At 42.1% G+C, this 19,651-nt stretch overlaps 1 protein-coding gene across 1 annotated transcript in view; it reads right to left on the bottom strand.

Annotated features, from left to right (window-relative positions):
* LOC144668917 (retinol dehydrogenase 8-like) overlaps positions 1-19,651 on the bottom strand; it is a 39,935-nt gene that overhangs the window by 10,044 nt on the left and 10,240 nt on the right. Inside the window, exons 2-4 of the mRNA XM_078531390.1 lie at positions 19,378-19,539; positions 8,441-8,620; positions 104-197 (exon numbers count right to left, since the gene is read on the bottom strand). Coding sequence (XP_078387516.1) covers positions 104-197; positions 8,441-8,620; positions 19,378-19,539 — 436 coding nt within the window. The remainder of the gene's footprint in view (positions 1-103; positions 198-8,440; positions 8,621-19,377; positions 19,540-19,651) is intronic.

The following is a 19,651-nucleotide window of genomic DNA, read 5'->3' as shown; positions in this document are numbered from 1 at the left end:
TAAAAGTGTATGTACTCGCCCTGATCTTCCTCTTTGTGCAAACTAGAACATGCCTGCAATTGTTCTTGCTTGGTGGTGTACCCAAGTAAATATATTTACTTACTATATGTTGAACTTCAGAAGTTGGACTGCAAGACTTTCACAAAATCCTTCCAAGGCAAACTTAGAGGCAGCATAGACATCATTGAATACGATTCCTGTTCGAAAGGAAGAATAGTGTTTTAATATTTGTTTTTAAAAAATAGATTTTTGGTTCCATTATTTTCTGACATCCATGTTTGAACTTTATAGTGCTCCTTATCAGTTGTTAAGATTTTTCAAAATAATTAGTTTCAGTGGAGAAAGGGAGATGGTATTGCAGAGGGTTTGAAAAACTATTTGGATCAATTAGTTTCATTAGATAGGATTATATAGGATACACGGCACTCAAACAGGCTATTTGACCCGATCAGTCCATGCCAGTATTTATGCTCTACTTGAGCCCCCTCTTATCTTTCCTCATCTAAATCTATCAGTGTAACCCTCTATTTCCTCCTCCCTTATATGCTTGTCTAGCTTCCCCTTAAATGCATCTATACTGTTCACTTCAACCACTTCTTGTGGCAGTGAGTTCCACATTGTCACCACTCTTTGGGTAAAGATGTTTTTTCTGAATTCCCTATTAGTTTACTAGCCAACTACCTTAGATTGATGGCCTCTAGTTATGGTCCCACAAGGGGAAATATTCTCTCTGACCCACTCAAAAAAAAACCTTCCAAAATTCTAAAGACCTTGATTAGGGCACTCCTTTTTCAACAGAGGAGAGACCCAGCCTGTCAATTTTTTTTTGAAAAATATATCTTATTCGTAAAATATCTGAAAGAACATTACAAACATTTCTAAATGGCCATCACAAAAAATGCAATCGTATTCAACTTTTACACATGGATCACGAGGTGCTTCGATACAATCAATGAAAATTACAGCCGCTTCAGTATGGTCATTACAGACAGTCAAACAGTGCAATGGTATTGGAGTTAACTACATACATCATGTAGCACTCTGAGGTGCTTCAATACAATTATGACACATTTAGTATTCACTACATGCATTCGCTATGAGTCATACAGCCCGAGGAGTTCATACAATTCCCACGCCCTCGGTACACTATGGCAGAAAGGTCTTAGACAGCGACCTTTCCCCATTGCGCCTTTGCGGCGGCTGCCCCAAGCTTTAGTGCGTCCCTCATCATGTAGTCCTGGACCTTGAAATGTGCCAGTCACACTCGGTCGGGGACAACTCATTGCACTGGAAGTTTCAGACAGATGAAAGAGTGGCCTTCACCGAGTTGATGATCCTCCAGCTGCAGTTGATGTTTGTCTCGGTGTGTGTCCCTGGGAACAGCCCGTGGAGCACAGAGCCCTGTGTCACAGCACTGCTTGGGATGAACCTTGACAAAAACCACTGCATCTCTCTCCAGACCTTCTTTGCGAAGGCACATTCCACAAAGAGGTGAACAATGGTCTCTCTCTCTCTCTCTCCACGCCCCCCCCCCCCCCCCCCACCACCACCACAGCCACCTCGAGGGCAACGTGCAGAGGGGGTGAGACTCCTGGTGTGTAGGAAGGATCTGACGGGGAGGGCCTTTCTCACCACCAGCCAAGCTATATCTTGGTGCTTGTTGGAAAGTTCTGGTGATGAGGCATTCTGCCAAATGACTTTGACAGTCTGCTCGGGGAACCATCCGACAGGATCCACCATCTCCTTTTCCCTCAGGGTCTCTAGGACGTTACATGCTGACCACTGCCTGATGGACTTGTGGTCAAAGGTATTTCTCTGCATAAATTTTTCCATGAGGGACGGGTGGTATGGCACGGTCGAACTTGGGAGTGTTCTGCGGCAGCGTGGCCAGACCCATTCTTCGCAACACCGGGGACAGGTAGAACCTCAGCACGTAGTGACACTTAGTGTTTGCGTACCGAGAGTCTACGCATAGCTTGATGCAGCCGCACACAAAGGTGGCCATCAGGATGAGGGCGATGTTGAGCACTTTTTCCCCCCTTTATCTAGAGGCTTGTACACATCCCTGCGAACACGATCCACTTTCGACCTCCAGATAAAGTGAAAAATGGCTTGGGTGATCGCCATCGCGCAGCAGTGAGGAATGAGCTAGACCTGCGCCACGTACAGCAACAGCGAGAGTGCCTCACACCTGATGACCAGGTTCTTACCCGCAATGGAGAGGGAGCGTCACTCCCACATGTCCAGTTTTCTTTCCAATGCATGCCCCAGTCCCTCCGAACCATATCCCAGCACCTTCAGGCCGTCTGTCCTGAGGGTGAAGGGGACAAAGGATTGGTCAGCCCAGTTCCCAAAGAACATGGCCTCACTCTTGCCATGATTTACCTTGGCTCCCTAGGCCAGTTCGAACTGGTCACAGATGTTGATCAGTCTGCGCACCGACAGCGGATCCGAGCAGAAGATGGCGACATTGTCCATGTACAGGGAGGCTTTGACCTGAGTGCCTCCACTGCCTGGGATCATCACTCCTCTTATGCCCAGATCCTTCCTGATGGACTCAGGAAAGGGTTCTATTCAACACGCAAACAGGACAGGGGAGAGAGGGCAGCACTGCCTGACTCCAGATTTAATTGGAAAGCTATCTGATTCCCACCCATTGATTGAAACCGCGCTATTGATTTTAGTGTAGAGCAGTTGGATCCAGTTGCGGATTCCCTCCCCAAACCCTATTTGGGAGAGCACATTCACCATGTAGGTGTGTGATATTCTGTCAAAGGCTTTTCCTGATCCAGGTTGATGAGGCAGGTGTCCACACCCCTGTCCTGCAATTGTATCCCCGAGTAGTGCAAGACTGTCCGAGATCTTCCCGCCGGGTACAGCGCAGGTCTGGTCAGGGTGGATCACCAACTCCAGAGCAGACTTGACCCGATTGGCGATGATCTTGGACAGAGTCTTATAGTCCATATTCAGCAGTGAATTGGGTCACCAATTTCTAATTTCCTCCATTTCCCTCTTCCGCTTGTAGATGAGGGTGATGATGCCTTTCCTCATGGATTCTGACATGCTGCCGGCCAGAAGCATACTCTCGTACATTTCTAGCAGGTCTGGGCCGATCCAGTCCGACAGAGCCAAATACAGCTCAGCCGGTAAGCCGTTGCTTCTGGTAGTCTTAGTCTTCTCGAAGGACTCAAGGGCCTTAGTCAGTTTGTCAGGAGTTAGCGGTTTGTCCAGACTTTCCCGTGTGCTGTCGTCTAAGACCTTCGTCATAGAGGACAGGAAGGACTGGGAGGCCGTGCTGTCTGTGGGCTTCACGTCAGACAATCCAACATAAAAGGATTTGCTGATCCTCAAAATGTCAGACTGCGATGACTTTACTGAGCCGCTGCCTTCCTTCAAGCTGCTGATCACAGATCTCTTTCTGTGTACCTTTTGGAAGAAGAAACGTGAGCACGTCTCATCCTGCTTCACGGAGTGGACTCTGGACTGGAAGATGATCTTGGAGGCCTCCGAGGCAAAGAGTGAGGCTTGCTGGCTCTTCACCCTTTGGAGTTCCTCCCTGATGTCGACCCCCATCGACTGCAGCCGGAGAAGATTCTGCATGTTTTTCTGGAGTCGGGACATTTCCCTCTGTTCCTTTCTAGCTTTCTGGATGCCTTTGAGGATGAAAAACCTCTTGATGTTTTCCTTGATTGCTTCTCACCAGGGTGTCAGGGACTCAAAGAGGGGTTTCACCCAGCCTGTCAATCCTTTCCTGATATGTATACCCATGCATTTTTAAAGTCATCCTGTAAAACCTCTCTGCACCCTCTCCATCATGTCTGTAACCTTTTTGAAATATGGTGACTTGAATTGCACACAGTATCAAAGTGTGGTTTACCCAAGGTTCGATTCAAGTTTAGCATAACTTCCCTTTCTTTTCAATTCTATCCCCCTAGAAATAAAGACCAGTGATTGGTTTGCTTTTTTTCTGACTTTGCCAACCTATGGCACAACTTTTAGTGATTGGTGTATTTGTATTATGAGATCCCTTTGTTCTTCTACCCCACCTAGACTTGCACTTTCCAAATAATAACTGACCTCCCTATTCCTTCCAAAACGTACTACCTCACATTTATCTGTGTTGAACTTCATTTGCCAAGTGTTTGCCCATTTTTGAAATTTATTAATGTCCTCTTGTAACTTGTTGCAGTCCTTCTCAATATTGAGTATCCCCTGCACCCGATTTGGTGTCATCTGCTCATTTAGAAATTTTATTTTTGAATTCACAGTCCAAATCATTAATGTAAATTGTGAACAGCAGTGGTCTCAGAACTGATCCTTGTGGAACACCACTTCTTACTTTCTGCCACTCTGAATAACTACCCTTTACTCCCACTCTCTACTTTCTGTCTTGAAGCCAGCTAGCAATCCATTCTACCACTTATCACCTGACTACATAATCTCTGACCTTATCCATTAGTCTATTCTGAGGCATCTTATCAAAAGCATTTTGAAAATCCAGATAAGTTACCTCTACTGCATTATCATTGTCAACTCTCTCTGTCACCTTCTCAAAATTCATTAAGGTTGGTCAGGCAAAACCTTCTCTTTTGAAATCCATGCTGATAATTCATTACTATATTTTTCATTTCTGGACGTTCTTCTGTTCTCTCTTTGAGTAGGGACTCCATTATTATTTCTATCATCAATGTTAAGCTGACTTCTCTATAATTCACTGAACATGTTCCATTCCCCTTCTTAAATTTAGGAATTACATTAGCTTTCCACTAGTACTCTGGCACTGCACCTTTTTTCCCAATAAATCATTAAATATGTTTATTAATGCCTTTGCTCTCTCTTCCTGAATTCTTTTGAAATATATGGATTCAATCTATCCAGACCTAGGGCTTTATCCTCTTTAGAGTTTGTTTTGTTCATTCAATATATCCTTTTTTATTTTAAACACACTTTTCTTATTGCTCTTATCATCATTCAGTGTCATTTTTACCTATTCTACCTCTCTGGAAAATACCGAAGCAAAATAGTTATTTAATATTTCTGCCATCTCTTTCTCATTAGCTGTTTAACCCTTAATGATCCTCTCTATTATCCTGACTGTATCTTATGGGACAATTCCCAATCACAGCCTTCCTTTTTTATTAATGTGCCTGGAAAATATTTTACTATTTTGTTTTATATTTCTTGATAATGTAATTTCATAATTTCTTATGCCATCCTAATCGTTTTTTTTACTTCTCTCTATATCCCTTTGTGCACTTTTCTGCTATGTACTTAATGTATGCCTCTTTCCTAACCCCGATTGTTCCCTTATGTCTTTATATATCTATGGAGTCTCACTAGTTTTTAGCTTGTTCTTTTTAGTGAAATATATTTTTCCTGCCCTCCGTTAAATACCGTTTTCAATGTGGAAACATTGTTGTTTGACAATATTGTTGCCCATTTTACTTTTCCAGCCTATTAAAATCAGCTTTCCTCTAATCTTTTAATGCAGTTTTCAGCGTACTCATGTCCTTCAATATCATAATTTTTAAAATTCTTTCACAAGGTGTGGGTGTCGCTGGCTAGACTATCATTTGTTGCCCTTTGCCCTTGAGAAGTTGGTTGTGTGCCACCTTCTTGAACCATTGTAGTCCATGTGCGGTAGGTACACCCAAAGTGTAGTTTGGAAGGGGGTTCTAGGATTTTGACCCAATGACAGTGAAAGAATGGCAATATAGCTCCAAGACAGGGTAGTGTTTGGCTTGTAGGGGTACTTGCAAGTGGTGGCATTCCCATGCATATTGCCCTTGTCTTTTTAGATGGTAGAGATTTGGAAGGTGCTGTTAAAGGCATGTTACGTTATAGTCACTATTACCTAGATGTTCCTCTACTTTTACATCTCTTACCTGCTCTAGTTTGTTCCCCATTACTAGATCCAATAGTAAATCTTCCGTTCTTTTTTAACATATTGGGTTAGAAAGGAGCCCTATATATATTCACAGAATCATTGAATCTTTACAGTGCAGGAGGAGGCAATTTGGTCCATTGAATGTACACTGGCTCTCTAAAAGAGTATTCTACTTCGTCCCACTCCCTGGCCTTATTCCTGTAACCTTGCACATTCTTTCTTTTCAGATAGTAATCTAATTCCCTTTTGAATACCTTGATCGAACCTGCCTCCACTGCCCTCTCAGGAAGCTTGTTCCAGACTCCAACCACCCCAGGTGAAAAAAATTTTCCTCACATCACTTTTACTCCTTTTGCCAATTATTTTGAATATGTGCCCTCTAGTTCTTGATGCTCTCTTTAGTGGGAACAATTTCTCACAATTTATCCTGTCCATACCCCTCAGGATCTTGAATACCTCTATCAAGTCTCCTCTCAGCCTTCTCTTCTCCAAGGAAAACAGTCCCAACCTCTCCAATCTATCCTCATAGCTACAGTTCTTTATCCCTGGAATCATCCTTGTGAATCTGCTCTGTACTCTCTCCAATGCCTTCACATCCTTCCTCAAGTATGGCACCCAGAACTGGACGCAGTACTCCAGATGACGTCTATCTAGTTAAAAGCAAAATACTGCGGATGCTGGAAATCTGAAACAAAAACAAAAATAGCTGGAAAAACTCAGCAGGTCTGACAGCATCTGCGGAGAGGAACACAGTTGACGTTTCGAGTCCGTATGACTCTTCATCAGAACAGAGGTCTATCTAGTGTCTTATAGAAGTTCAACAGGACTCCTTACTTTTGTACTCAATGCCCCTATTAATAAAGCCCAAGATACTATATGCTTTATTAACTGCTCTCTGAACATGCCCTGCCATCTTCAATGACTTATGTACATATACACCGAGGTCCCTCTGTTCCTGCACCTCCTTTAGAGTTTCTCCCTTTGTTTTATACTGTGTCTCCATATTCTTCCTGCCAAAATGAATCGCCTTACACTTCTCTGTATATTGTAGGAATACCATTCCCTTATCCCTTTATCTATATCTTTTGCAAATTAATATCAGGGCAGTTAAAATCTGCCATCATTATTATTTTATTTTTTACTTAATTTCCTTAATTTGTCTGCATATTTCTTCCTCTACGTCCCTTTCACAATTAGGTGGTCTGTAGACCTATTTGTGTAATTGGTTCTTTATTATCTTTTATCTCAGTTGTTTCTGTTTTTGTCTTGCTGATAGCTGGCATTCCTTTTTTCTATTGCCTGAGTTCTGTTACTCTTAATAAGTAAAGGTGTTCTACCTCCCCATTTCCCCTCTCTATCTTTTCTAAATATGTATATTTTGCAGTATTTCATTCCTAGTCCAGAAGGTTCCACTTTCTTTAATTAGAATTTGTTGACTAGTCATCAGTGGTTTTCATATATCCTCTGTTCAGCCATGATTTACTTCGTTTTATTAATATGAAAAATGCAGATAGTTCAACCTCATACCTTCCTTGGCTGTTAGTTTGTTTAAGTAGATGTCTGAGATTTTGTTTTAACCATGCCAGTAAATAGTATCATTTGCTTCAACATGGATAATTCCTGGGACTAAGATGGGCGATAGTCATCTTTTCCTAAACTTCCTGCTGATAAAGTTCAGAGCTGTGCTGGAATTAGCTCTGCTGAAGATTTTATCTTAAGGTTTTAGCTCTAAGCTGACCGTAAAGTACCAGGGTCACTGTGCAAACTGCAAGAGGAATTGTCCACTTTCAGTTGGCATACTTGATTTTTTGCAGCCTATTCTGACTTTGGAAATAAAATTCAGAAACTTTTAACTTATTATACAGGGAACATATTAACACATTGAACATGGCAATTTTTAGAAGTTGGAAGAATTTCAAACATGCAAAATAATTACCAAAATAAAATACTATTAAGCGCTTTAAAATACAAGACCCCTCTTCTATTGCCTCGGTAGTGCTCAGTTTATACATGGAAAGGCAAGAATGCCTCTATCTCCATTACATTGTCTTAAAATACCCTGGTGTTCCCATGAATGTGGTGGAATAACTCTGCCTACAGCAGAGTAAAGGCATGGAAATGGGGAATGGGCCTAATGGTGCTTTGTCTCAATTTTCTCTGGGAATGTTGTTTAGGTGCTTACATCCATGGGTTCCCAAAGAAGCTGTTGCCATTGCAACTGAATTGCATAGAATTGTGGGTCTGAAATGCCATAGAGACTGAAAAAGGTTGACCCTTGAGGTTGGTTGGTTTTCTGGCTGTTGGTCTTCTGGCTGCTATTCTTCAGCAGCAAGAAAGACTTAACAGGTGGCACCATATCTGTTGCTGCAGGACCCAGACTTCTAACAAAAAAACATTGTTTTAACATCCAGTCTTGATCACGTGAAGCAACAAAGCACAACTCTTTTGATTCTGAAACTAAAAGCTGTGCAGATGTCCCCTACCTGCTTCAGAACATTCAACATGCTTACTAAGAGAGATTATTTATGGACTGAACTGAAGAGGTTATGGTACCTTGAAGTCCCATCACACTGCTCATCATAACAATGTGCCCACTCTTTCTTCTCTTCATATCTGGTAGCACAGCCTTGACCATCCGAACAGCTCCAAAAAAGTTTGTGTCAAATACACTCTTCATTTCCTGGATGCTGAGACTTTCTATTGGGCCAATCTTTCCAACACCTGCATTGTTCACTGGACAAATGTATAAGACAAAAAAATTCTTTATCATAAATTACAAATGATGTTCCGCTTGAGAGAGCAGACAAGCTTTCGGTTTAAAGTCTCATCCCAAAGGTGGCATTTCCAACAGTGAGGCACTCCCTTGGTACTGCATTGGGACTGTCAGCCTAGATTGTTGTGCTGAAGTTGTGGAGTGAGTCCTTGATCATATTGAGACTAGTTCTGTGATTGAAATACAAGATGGCAAATAAGGGGACACCCTTATGGAGTTGGCGCAAGCGAGGCTATGGCATTCGTGCAAGCTGGTTGGCTGGTGGCAACAGAGGCACATGCGCAGGGGGAGGCATCAACTGGAGCTCATCCAGAGGCAATCGTGGTAGCCGCCTGTACTGGTCCCTGCCCTGGGGCTTGACAGCACTTGTCAGGCAGCTGTTGAAAATGATTTCCTGTGGGAAAGACTGACCTGTTCTACAAAGGGGAATTTTGGCTTTAAGAAGAGACGATCCCATGACCTGGGGAGGGTAGGACGCTAAATAGACTCACGTGACCCCAGTCGGCAGGCAAACTTGTCTATGTGACCAGGTGCTGCTAGAGTGAGAAGACGTTGTGGTGCATTTAGAAAAAGATGAACACAAAGGTTGGATCTGGGAGCAGAGATAAAGAAAAATAAACTGACTGTCACTGCTCCAGTTATTTTAAAGGAGCTGATTGACCAGAACTGGCCATACAGTGCACAGAGGTGTTACTGGGGGCTCGGATAAAGATGAATGTGGGGGAACAATGCTGATGATCTTCTGCATAAGTGTGCCTTTTTGCTGAAGACCATTCCCGTGGAACATGGTTTGGTTGGTAACTGCTCTTGGATGAGAATTCGGTGGCTAAATCCTTGAAGAACAGGAGCTAGAATTCTAGCTGAGGAGATTCAGAACGTTGAAGGACTTTGTGGCTAAAATTAGTGCCATTATATACTAAGTGGATTGCCTAGAAAATCCATGCAATCTGCCTTTGTTGTATTTGCTATTTAATGTGCATGTTATGACGTGGCAGATGATGTGTGCCAGGCAGACCAAATCCACAAGGGAAGCTTGGTCGTTCTATCACAATGGTCTTGCAATTTGTATTTATTATGAGATGTGTGCACTGAATTCAGAAGTAATAAGTCCACCGAGACCTTTAGAGATTAAAAAAATTAAATTAAAATATTAACAAAATATAAAGATTTCAAGCACATACTTAAGACTACAATTAATTATTACTATAATAACTCCTAAAATTCCTAATTAACCTAACTCCCAGTTACACTCCCTTTAACACAACAGTCCAGAATAGATTTTAGATTTAAAACAGAACCAGCAAGTTGACACAATACCCACTTGACAGTGGAATTCCAAATTGTTTTTCCCCAACTTCAGTTTTGTCATAAAGCAGACTTATGCACAAGTGCTGGAGGCTTCAATAAGGCTATTTCACACACTCCTGTTAGATCTTACATGGCCTTCTGACACATAGCCTTTCATTCTTCTCTAAAAATGTTTCTCTCATTTTAATATGTAAATTCTATTGTTCCTTATGTCTTTGAAACAGTATCTTCCTCATAATATAAAAACTTTCATGTTGCCAATATTGTCAGTAACCTTCGGGAAAAATAAACACGTTCCTTAGCCTTGCTTATCTGGCTAGTTGTAAACAGACTAAGATCCCTTTGAAATCCAAATCTCTTCATTTATCTTAAAATGCAAATTCGTTTCACACCTTACATGCTAAGCCAGCATCATGGGCAGAATTTTCCCCCTATTAGGGGGGGGGAGGTGTTGTACGGGGGTGAACCCAATCGGCGCCCCCGATCGGGTCCGCGCCGCCATTTTATGTGCGTGATGCGCGCCCGGAAGTACTGAGCATTCCCTGTGCGGGCAGGGGAGATTCCCTGAGGTGTCTCAGAAGATTAGTTTATGGTTTAAACATTTAAGTAAAGAATTTAAAAACTGTTAAAACATGTCCCCTCATGTGACAATGTCACATTAGCTGGGACATGTCAATGAATTTTTAAAAAATTTTTTATTGAATTTTTAAACACTTCATGAAACTTCATCCCGCCCATGGATGAGGTTCCATGAAAAATGCGAAGGCCGCCTGGGCTCTTCGCCTGCTCGCCAACCTTAAGGTTGGACAGGCAGCTCATTTTATTAATTCAATTAGTTTTTAACAGGCCTTTGACAGTTCAGCAGGCGTGGAGCCGATTTGGCTGCGCGCCTGCTGAACTGAAAATCTAAATGATGTGCGGTGACATCTGGATGCCCTCCCAACATCACCGCGCGTCATTTTACACGTCGGCGAGCAGGCCCCGCCCCCGCTTGCCGACCTGAAAATTCTTCCCCATGTTTACTTATTAGCATGTCAAGCTCTTTGCTTCTTTCAATGATTTCACACTTGCAGCCTACTTGACTCCAAATGTAATTAATTCACACACAGACCCAATTGTCCTTACCCCCATAAACCTACTTCACAATAAACCAGAAAAATATTATTCCTTCAACACAGAGAACTTTATAGTTTATATTGAATGCAATTTGCCTGTTAATTCACATTTAATTTATGTTAATTTTGGTTTGATTGTTATAATAAGTCATAAAAAGTGAAATCTTGCCCATCGGTTTTCTCTTTGGGGTCATTTGGTAAATTCGGTTCTTTTGGTTTGTTGGTCTCCACGAGGAATATAACAAAATTGGAGCTCATCCGGGATAGATCTGAAGTTGGTTGTGAAATGGGTTCATTGGAACTTTCCAATTTAAACAAACAAGATTTCGCGTTTACTTAGCTGTTTTCATTGGGGAATCAACGTGAGTAGCTTTGATGCTCAGGAAGATGTGGAGAGAGAGGATTTGTCTTAGTGCCTCGGAACAGTTGGGAAAAGATAATTTGAAGGCTGTAGCAGAGGAAAAGAGGGTCATCTTAAAATCAGGAGCCAAGAAGGCAGAGATTGTTGAAGAATTGACTGAGCACCTGAAGATCAAGAAAGAAGAGGATGTTTCTGCTTCAAGTAGAACTGGCAAAACTTCACTTAGAAAACAAAGTTAGAATTTGAAAGTGGAATGAAAAACTTGAAAGAGAAAGAGAAAAATTACAAATGGAGAAGTTAGAAAAAGAGGAAAAAAAGGCAAATACAGAAAATTGGGAAGAGAAAAGCACAAAGTATGTGCATTGGAGGGAAAAAGTGAGGATAACCAAGAACAAACTCCTTGTAGTTTTGAAATAAAAATAAAAACAAAAAACTGCGGATGCTGGAAATCCAAAACAAAAACAGAAATACCTGGAAAAACTCAGCAGGTCTGGCAGCATCGGTGGAGAAGAGCAAAGTTGACGTTTCGAGTCCTCATGACCCTTCACCTTTCAACAGAACTAAGTAAAAATAGGACAGGGGTGAAACATAAGCTGGTGTAAGCTGGGGGGGATGGGGGGTGGGGGGAAGAAGTGGTGGGAGAGGGGGTTGTTGGGACAAGCAAGCAGATAGGAGGAGATAACCAAAAGATGTCACAGACAAAAGAACAAAGAGGTGTTGGAGGTGGTGATATTATCTAAAAGAATGTGCTAATTAAGATTGGAGAGCAGGACAAGCAAGGTAGCTCTAGTGGGGGTGGGGTGAAATAAGCGATGGGCGGAATACATTTAAAAATAAACTAGGCACTTTACAGCCTTCCGGACTGAATGTTGAGTTCAACAACTTTAGATCTTGAACTCCATCCCCACCCCCTTTCTGTTTCTTCCCCTTCCCTTTTGTTTTTTCCAATAATTTATATAGATTTTTCTTTTCCCACCTATTTCCATTATTTTTAAATGTATTCCACCCATGGTTTATTTCACCCCAGCCCCACTAGAGCTACCTTGCCTGTCCTGCTCTCCAATCTTAATTAGCACATTCTTTTAGACAATGTCACCATCTTCAACACCTCTTTGTTCTTTTGTCTGTGACATCTTTTGGTTATCTCCTCCTATCACTGCTTGCTTGTCCCAACAACCCCCCACCACTTCTCCCCCCCGCCTTTAAACCAGCTTATATTTCACCCCTGTCCTATTTCTACTTAGTTCTGTTGAAGGGTCATGAGGACTCGAAACGTCAACTTTGCTCTTCTCCGCCGATGCTGCCAGACCTGCTGAGTTTTTCCAGGTATTTCTGTTTTTGTTCCTTGTAGTTTTGATTCAGCAAAGAATATTCACTTGGTGCATTTATTGTGGAGGGAGTAGAAAGGTACTTTTTGTCATTTGACAAAATTGCCATAAATTTGAAGCGGCTTAAACAATCTTCAAGTATGCATTTTCATAGGTAAAGCTTTGGAAGTGTACTCTTCTCTTTCAGAAGTGCACTCAGGTGGCTATGATAAAATAAAGACTGCTGTTCTCAGTGCTGGTGAGTTGATACCATTGGCCTATGGACAGAAGTTCAGAAATTTGAAAAGGAAACGGGGCCAGATCTCTGCAATTTGCTAGAGAGAAAGAAATGGTGTTAGAAAGGAGGTATAGATTGATGAAGATTGCACAGACTTTGAGAGCCTTAGGGAAGTAATTCTGATGGAAAAAATTAAAAATACTGTCCCAATGGTCCATTGGGAGTAGGGTCCCACCTGGAAGAGCATAAGGTTTGTAAAATAAAATAAGATACAATAATGACAGATGATCATGAATTGTCTCACAAGTATATTAATAACAAGCTCAAACTTGGAGACTTCCAGAGGTAGGGAGTTTGATAATGGAAAGAAACCTTGTTCTATTGAAGAAGATGGCAAAGGTGAAAACACAGGCACTCCTCCGGATAGTAAAAGAGAAAATCCGGAGGACAAATTTGGTTTGAGGGGGCCAAAATGCTATTTTTGTCATAAAAAAGGACATGTGATGCAAGTGGGAAAACAAGCCTGGAGCATTTGACTGTTCACAAAGTGTTCCTCGTGAAAATACTGTCCTAGTAGCTAAAGCTCACAATAGGCAGGTAGTTGTTCCCATGTTTACTGATAGAGTGAATCAGGGTGCAGAAAACTGTAGAAGTTTTCTGTTTGAGGGTAAAGTGACCTCATGTTTGTCTGGTGAGACAGGCAAGCCAATTCCCATCCTTAGAGAAACAGGGACAGCACAGGCACTGATATTAGTTAGTGACATGGATTTCCTGCCAGTTAGTTTGCTGAATACTAAACTTGTTCCCTTGTATAAAATGTTACTTAGTTACTGATCCTTATACTGTTGATGTTGTTCCTAGTTTGCCTGTTGATGTTGTGGATTTTTTGCAAAGAAATGACGACTGGGGATAAGGTTTTGATGTCTTCAGTGATTTCAAGAAAGCCCACTAAGGCTGCTGAAACTAAGGCTTTACAGGAAAAGCTGGATAACTTGAAGGAACAGAATACCCTTCATGAATCTGCTGCTAAGATTGATGTTCTTACTAAAGATGTGCCTGTGAAATTAGAAACTTGGCTTGCTAGTTTAAAAATAATGTTGGAGCATTAAGCTGAGGAGGAAAATTAATAGTAGTTGGAAAGGCCTTAAAATAACTTGAACTAGAATGGCAGAAAAAGTATGAAGATAATGCAACCAAACTGGTTGAAACAGCTTTAACAAAAGCTAGTGGTTGTTGGTTGGAAGAATTGACTAACTTGCCTGAATACAGAACCACTTTACAAATTAAGGGGAAGAAATGGGAGAGAAAGCATGAACAAGATGTGGCAAAGCAGATAGCAATGGTATTCAAAACAGATGACAAACAATGAAACAAAAACATGCTTTAGAAGAAATTGAGAAAGCTGGGTCCATTGTTATAACTGCAGAGTTCCAGGGAAAATATTTCTTCTTGGCAAATTAGAACTTCAGAAAGAAGCAGCAGCAGTTGCTAATGCTGGCAAAAGTTTGAGCTCAGTGAAAACAATAAGAGATCAATAAAATGAATTAACTAAATGAAAAGGATTATCAAGCCTTTTTAGCTGAGCATCGAAATGAACTCAATAAAGTCCTTAAAGCAGCTAAGGAGGTCTTTACCTGGCAGAAAAATGAGCTGCTTGCACAATAGGAAGCAGAATTAAACTTCAGTCTCCTGGAGGAGCAAAAAGAATGGCCAATTTATAAATAAGAACTTACAGATGAAAATGCTGCTGAATCTGAACCAGATGGGTCAGTTCCAGATGCAAATCTGGATAGAGACTTGGACATTAAAAAGCATGTAGACGTGGAAGAAAATGGGGACCAGAAGCAGAACCTGAACAGAATGATTTGGAATGTTTCATATACAACGTAAGCTGAGAAATTTTATACATCAAAGAGAAACCAAATACGAACTGGTTTCCAGAAAGGAAAACTTCAATTCCCAATAACAGCCATATGAGGAAAAATGCAGGCAACAAACAAAGAAATGTCAACAGGAAGGTCAGCAGGTGAAAAAAAAGCTGGAGACAACATGCAGACAGCTTCAGCACACTGTTCATGAACACATAAGTTACAATATCTTAAAGAACACGAAAGAACCACAAAGATTATGCAAAATGAAAAGGAGGATCTTGCAAGATGAATGGAAGAAAGTGAATCGAGCAGCATAAAATAACTCTTGTTTTCAGAAAAATTGGAACTCTGAGAATTCATGCAAGTTGATCTCTGAACCCTAATTGTCACATTCTTTACGGGGGAGGCGGTAATGCAGTGCTATTGTCACTGGGCTAGTAATCCAGAGACTCAGGGTAATGATCTGGGGACCCAGGTTTGAATCCCACCATGGCAGATGGTGAAATCTGAATTCAGTGAAAATATGGAATTAAATGATGACCATGAATTGATTGTTGTAAAACCCCATCTAGTTCACTAATGTCCTCCCTTTAGAGAAGGAAATCTACTGCCTTGCCTGGTCTGACCTACATATTACTCCACAGCAATCTGGTTGATTCTTAAATGCCCTCTGAAATGGCCTAGCAAGCCACTCAGTTGTATCAAACTGCAAAAGAAAAGTCAATAAAGAAATGTTAATAATATCTGGGAGCTAGTGCCAAATTTGGTTCACAGACTAGTCAATCAACAGCCTGACATAGTCATACTCATGGAATCATACCCTACAGATAATGTCCCAGACAACACCATCACCATCCCTGGGTATGTCCTGTCCCACTAGCAGGACAGACCCAGCAAAGGTGGCAGCACAGTGGTATGCTGTTGGGAGGGAGTTGCCCCGGGAGTCCTCTGGACCCCATGAAGCACTGAGGGTGGGAAGGGCGCAAGATGTACACTGGGTGGGGGACTTCAATGTCCATCGGTAGCTGGCTGAGTCCTAAAGGACATAGTTGCTAGATTGGGTCTGCGGCAGGTGGTTAGGGAACCAACAAGAGGGTAGAATGTACTTGACCTCATCCTCACTATCCTGCCTATCATGATGCATCTGTCCATGACAATATTGGTAGGAGTGACCACCTTGCGGAGATAAAGTCCCACCTTCACATTGAGGATACCCTCTATTGTGTTGTGTGACATTACCACTGTGCTAAATGGGATGGATTTTGAACAGACCTAGCAGCTCAAGACTGGGCAGCCATGAGGTGCTGTGGCCATCAGCAGAGGCAGATTTGTACTCAACCACCATTTGTAACCTCAAAGCCTGGCATATTCCCCACTCTACCATTACCACCAAGCCAGAGGATCAACCCTGGTTCAATGAAGAGTGCAGGAGGGCATGTTAAGAGCAGCACCGGGCATACCTCAGAATGAGGTATCAACCTGGTGAAGCTACAACACGAGACTACTTGCATGCCACACAGCTGAAGTAGCAAGCGATAGACAGAGCTAAGAGATTCCACAGCCAATGGATTAAATCTAAACTCAGCAGTCCTGCCACATCCAGTCGTGAATGGTGGTGAACAATTAACCAGCTCACTGGTGGAATGAGCTCCACAAATATCCCCATCCTTAATGATGGGGGAGCCCAGCACATCAATGCAAAAGATAAGGCTGAAGCATTTGCAACAGTCTTCAGCTAGAAGTGCCAAGTGGATGATCCATCTCTGCATCCTCTGGAGGTCCCCAGCAGCACGGCTGCCAGTCTTCAGCCAATTGGATTCATTCCATGTGATATCAAGAAACTGCTGAAGGCACTGGATACTGTAAAGGCTATGGTCCCTGACAATATTCCGGCAATAGTACTGAAGACTTGTGCTCCAGAACTTGCCGCGCCCCTAGCCAAACTGTTCCAGTACAGCAACAACACTAGCATCTACCTGGCAATGTGGGAAATTGCCTATGTATGTCCTGTGCACAAAAAGCAGGGCAAATCCAAGTTGGCCCCATCAGTCTACTCTCGCTCATCAGTAAAGTGATGGAAGGGACCATCAACAGTGCTATCAATGTTTGCTCACTGACATGTTTGGGTTCCTCCAGGGTCACTCAGCTCCTGACCTCATTACAGCCTTGCTACAAACTTGGACAAAAGAGCTGAACTCCAGAGGTGAGGTGAGAGCAACTGCCCTTGACATCAAAGTGGCATTTAATGACATCAAGGAGCCCTAGGAAAACTAGAGTCAATGGGAATCGGTGGTGGGGGGGACTCTTCGCTGATTGGAGTCATACCTAGCACAAAGGAAGATGGCTGTGAGAGGTCAATCATCTCAGTTGCAGGACATCGCTGCAGGAGTTCCTCAGGGTACTGTTCTAGGCCCAACCATCTTCAGCTGCTTCATCAATGGCCCTCCTTCCATCAGAAGGTCAGAAGTGGTGGTGTTTGCTGATGATTGCACAGTGTTCATCATTAGCAATTCCTCAGATACTGAAAAAATCCATGTCCAAATGTAACAAGACCTGGACAATATCCAGGCTTGGGCTGACAAGTGGCAAGTAACATTCGCGCCACACAAGTGCCAGCCAATGACCATCTCCAGCAAGAGAGGATCTAACCATTGCCCCTTGACATTCAGTGCCATTATCATTGCTGAATCTCCCACTATCAACATCCTAGGGGTTACCATTGACCAGAAACTGAACTGGACCAGCTATATAAATACTGTGGCTACAAGAGCCACAGAGGCTAGGAATCCTGCGGCGAGTAACTCACCTCCTGACTCCCCAAAGCCTGTCCACCATCTACAAGGCACAAGTCAGGAGTGTGATGAAATGCTCTCCACTTGCCTCGATGAGTGCAGCTCCTACAACACTCATGAAGCTTGACACCATCCAGGACAAAGCAGCTCGCTTGATTGGCACCCATCCACAAACATCCGCTCCTTTCATCACCGACGAACAGTGGCAGCACTGTGTACCATTTACAAGATACACTGCAGGAACTCACCAAGGCTCCTTTCACAGCACCTTCCAAACCCATGACCGCTACCATCCAAAAGAACAAGCGCAGCAGACACATGTGATCGCCACCACCTGGAAGTTTCCCTCCAAGCCACTCACCATCCTGACTTGGAACTATATCACTGTTCCTTCACTGTTGCTGGTTCAAAATTCTGGAACTTCCTCCTAACAGCATTGTGGGTGTGTACCTACACCACATGGACTCCTGCGGTTCAAGAAGGCAACACACCACCACCTTCTCAAGGGCAATTAGGGATGGGCAATAAATACTGGCCTAGTCAGCGATGTCCACATTCCATGAATAAATTTTTAAAAATGTTTAGTTTTATTAGTGGTTAAGCCCTTATGATTTTGTAACTACGAGATGTATAGTTGTAGAAGATGACAAGACAAAGTACCTGTAGAGCATGTAACGTATTTTTTAAAATATTTATGATGTTAAGAATTTGCTGTATTTCAAAAAAGTTGTAAAGAAAATTGAAATTCTACCTGAGGAAATTGGAACTTTGAAGGACTTTGTGGCTGAAATTGGAGTCATATATGCTAAGTGGACTGCCCAGTATATCCGCGTGACCTATCTTTGTTGTATCTGCTAATTAATGTGTAATTTGTAGTTTGCATTGACCACAATTGCCTGTTAATTCATGTTTGATTTACGTTCATTTTGGTTTGATTGTTAAAGTAAAAGTTACAAAAAGTGAAATTTTGTCCAGTGGTGTTCTCATTGAGGTTGTTGGGTAAATTAAATTATTTTGGTTTCCATGAGAATCATGTAAGCCTGAACTGGAGGAGCTCCCAGAAATTTCAGCCTTTGACTCCCTCTTAAGGAGGTCACCTTGGACATTCTTGTTGAAGAAAACCTTGAGAGAGCAAGTAAAAATGGAACTAGACACCTCCCAAACTCATGGTCTGTACTATTGTACTAGTTATGTCTTGATCCTGCTCTTTCCTTTCTCACTCACTGAAATACAATACAGACACTGTATATTGCACATGATTTAGTGCAAATTCTGAAGTAGTCTTGCATCCCAACATAAGTTCCTTGTAGCATAGGTTTGGTAGACCAGAGACACCCCAACGTTTTGAAGTTGAGATATCAGTGTCACAACTGTAGAGTTGGCCATTTATGATATGATTACAGTGAAAAGTGAACCATTGTGCACAAAAGTGGGATGGAGAGAGGGGGCACATATACAAATTCTAAACTCCCATACAGAATAAATGCACAAAATTGAAACTTCAACATACAAATGTCAAGTCCCAAATACAAGAGCTTGATACACAAGAAAATTTAAGAGCTTCGTGCACAAAAGTTCCAAGTCACGGTTTGCAAAGTTTGCAAGCTATCAACAAAGTTACATGGCCTGGTGGGTGCAGTTAGTGATCTTGTGGATGAAGCAACCAAAAAATAAAGCATTTGGGCACGTTTACAATTGAAGATATGTCATGCTTCATTTCCTTACCCAGTATGTCAATTCTTCTATCTTGAATATTATTGAGGCATTCTGTCACAGATTGATCACTGCAGACATCAAGCTGGCTGATATGTAATGTCTTGTTCAGTGTATCTCCAGCAGCTGCTTCTAGCTGTCCTTTCCTGTTTAAATTTCTCATGGTAGCAATAACTGTTTTGAAAAGAAAATTTTTAAAAAAGTGTATCACCATTATTGCCCGTTCACTTGCACTTCCTGACCAACTTTTCACTTCCTGTGTCATTGAATCACAAAGAAAGATTTG

This window comes from Cetorhinus maximus, chromosome 28, assembly GCF_964194155.1.
Source record: "Cetorhinus maximus chromosome 28, sCetMax3.hap1.1, whole genome shotgun sequence".
In the NCBI taxonomy this organism is placed as follows: Eukaryota; Metazoa; Chordata; class Chondrichthyes; order Lamniformes; family Cetorhinidae; genus Cetorhinus; species Cetorhinus maximus.
Note: the sequence above shows the minus strand (reverse complement) of the source record. Positions and strands in the feature narration are given on the sequence as shown.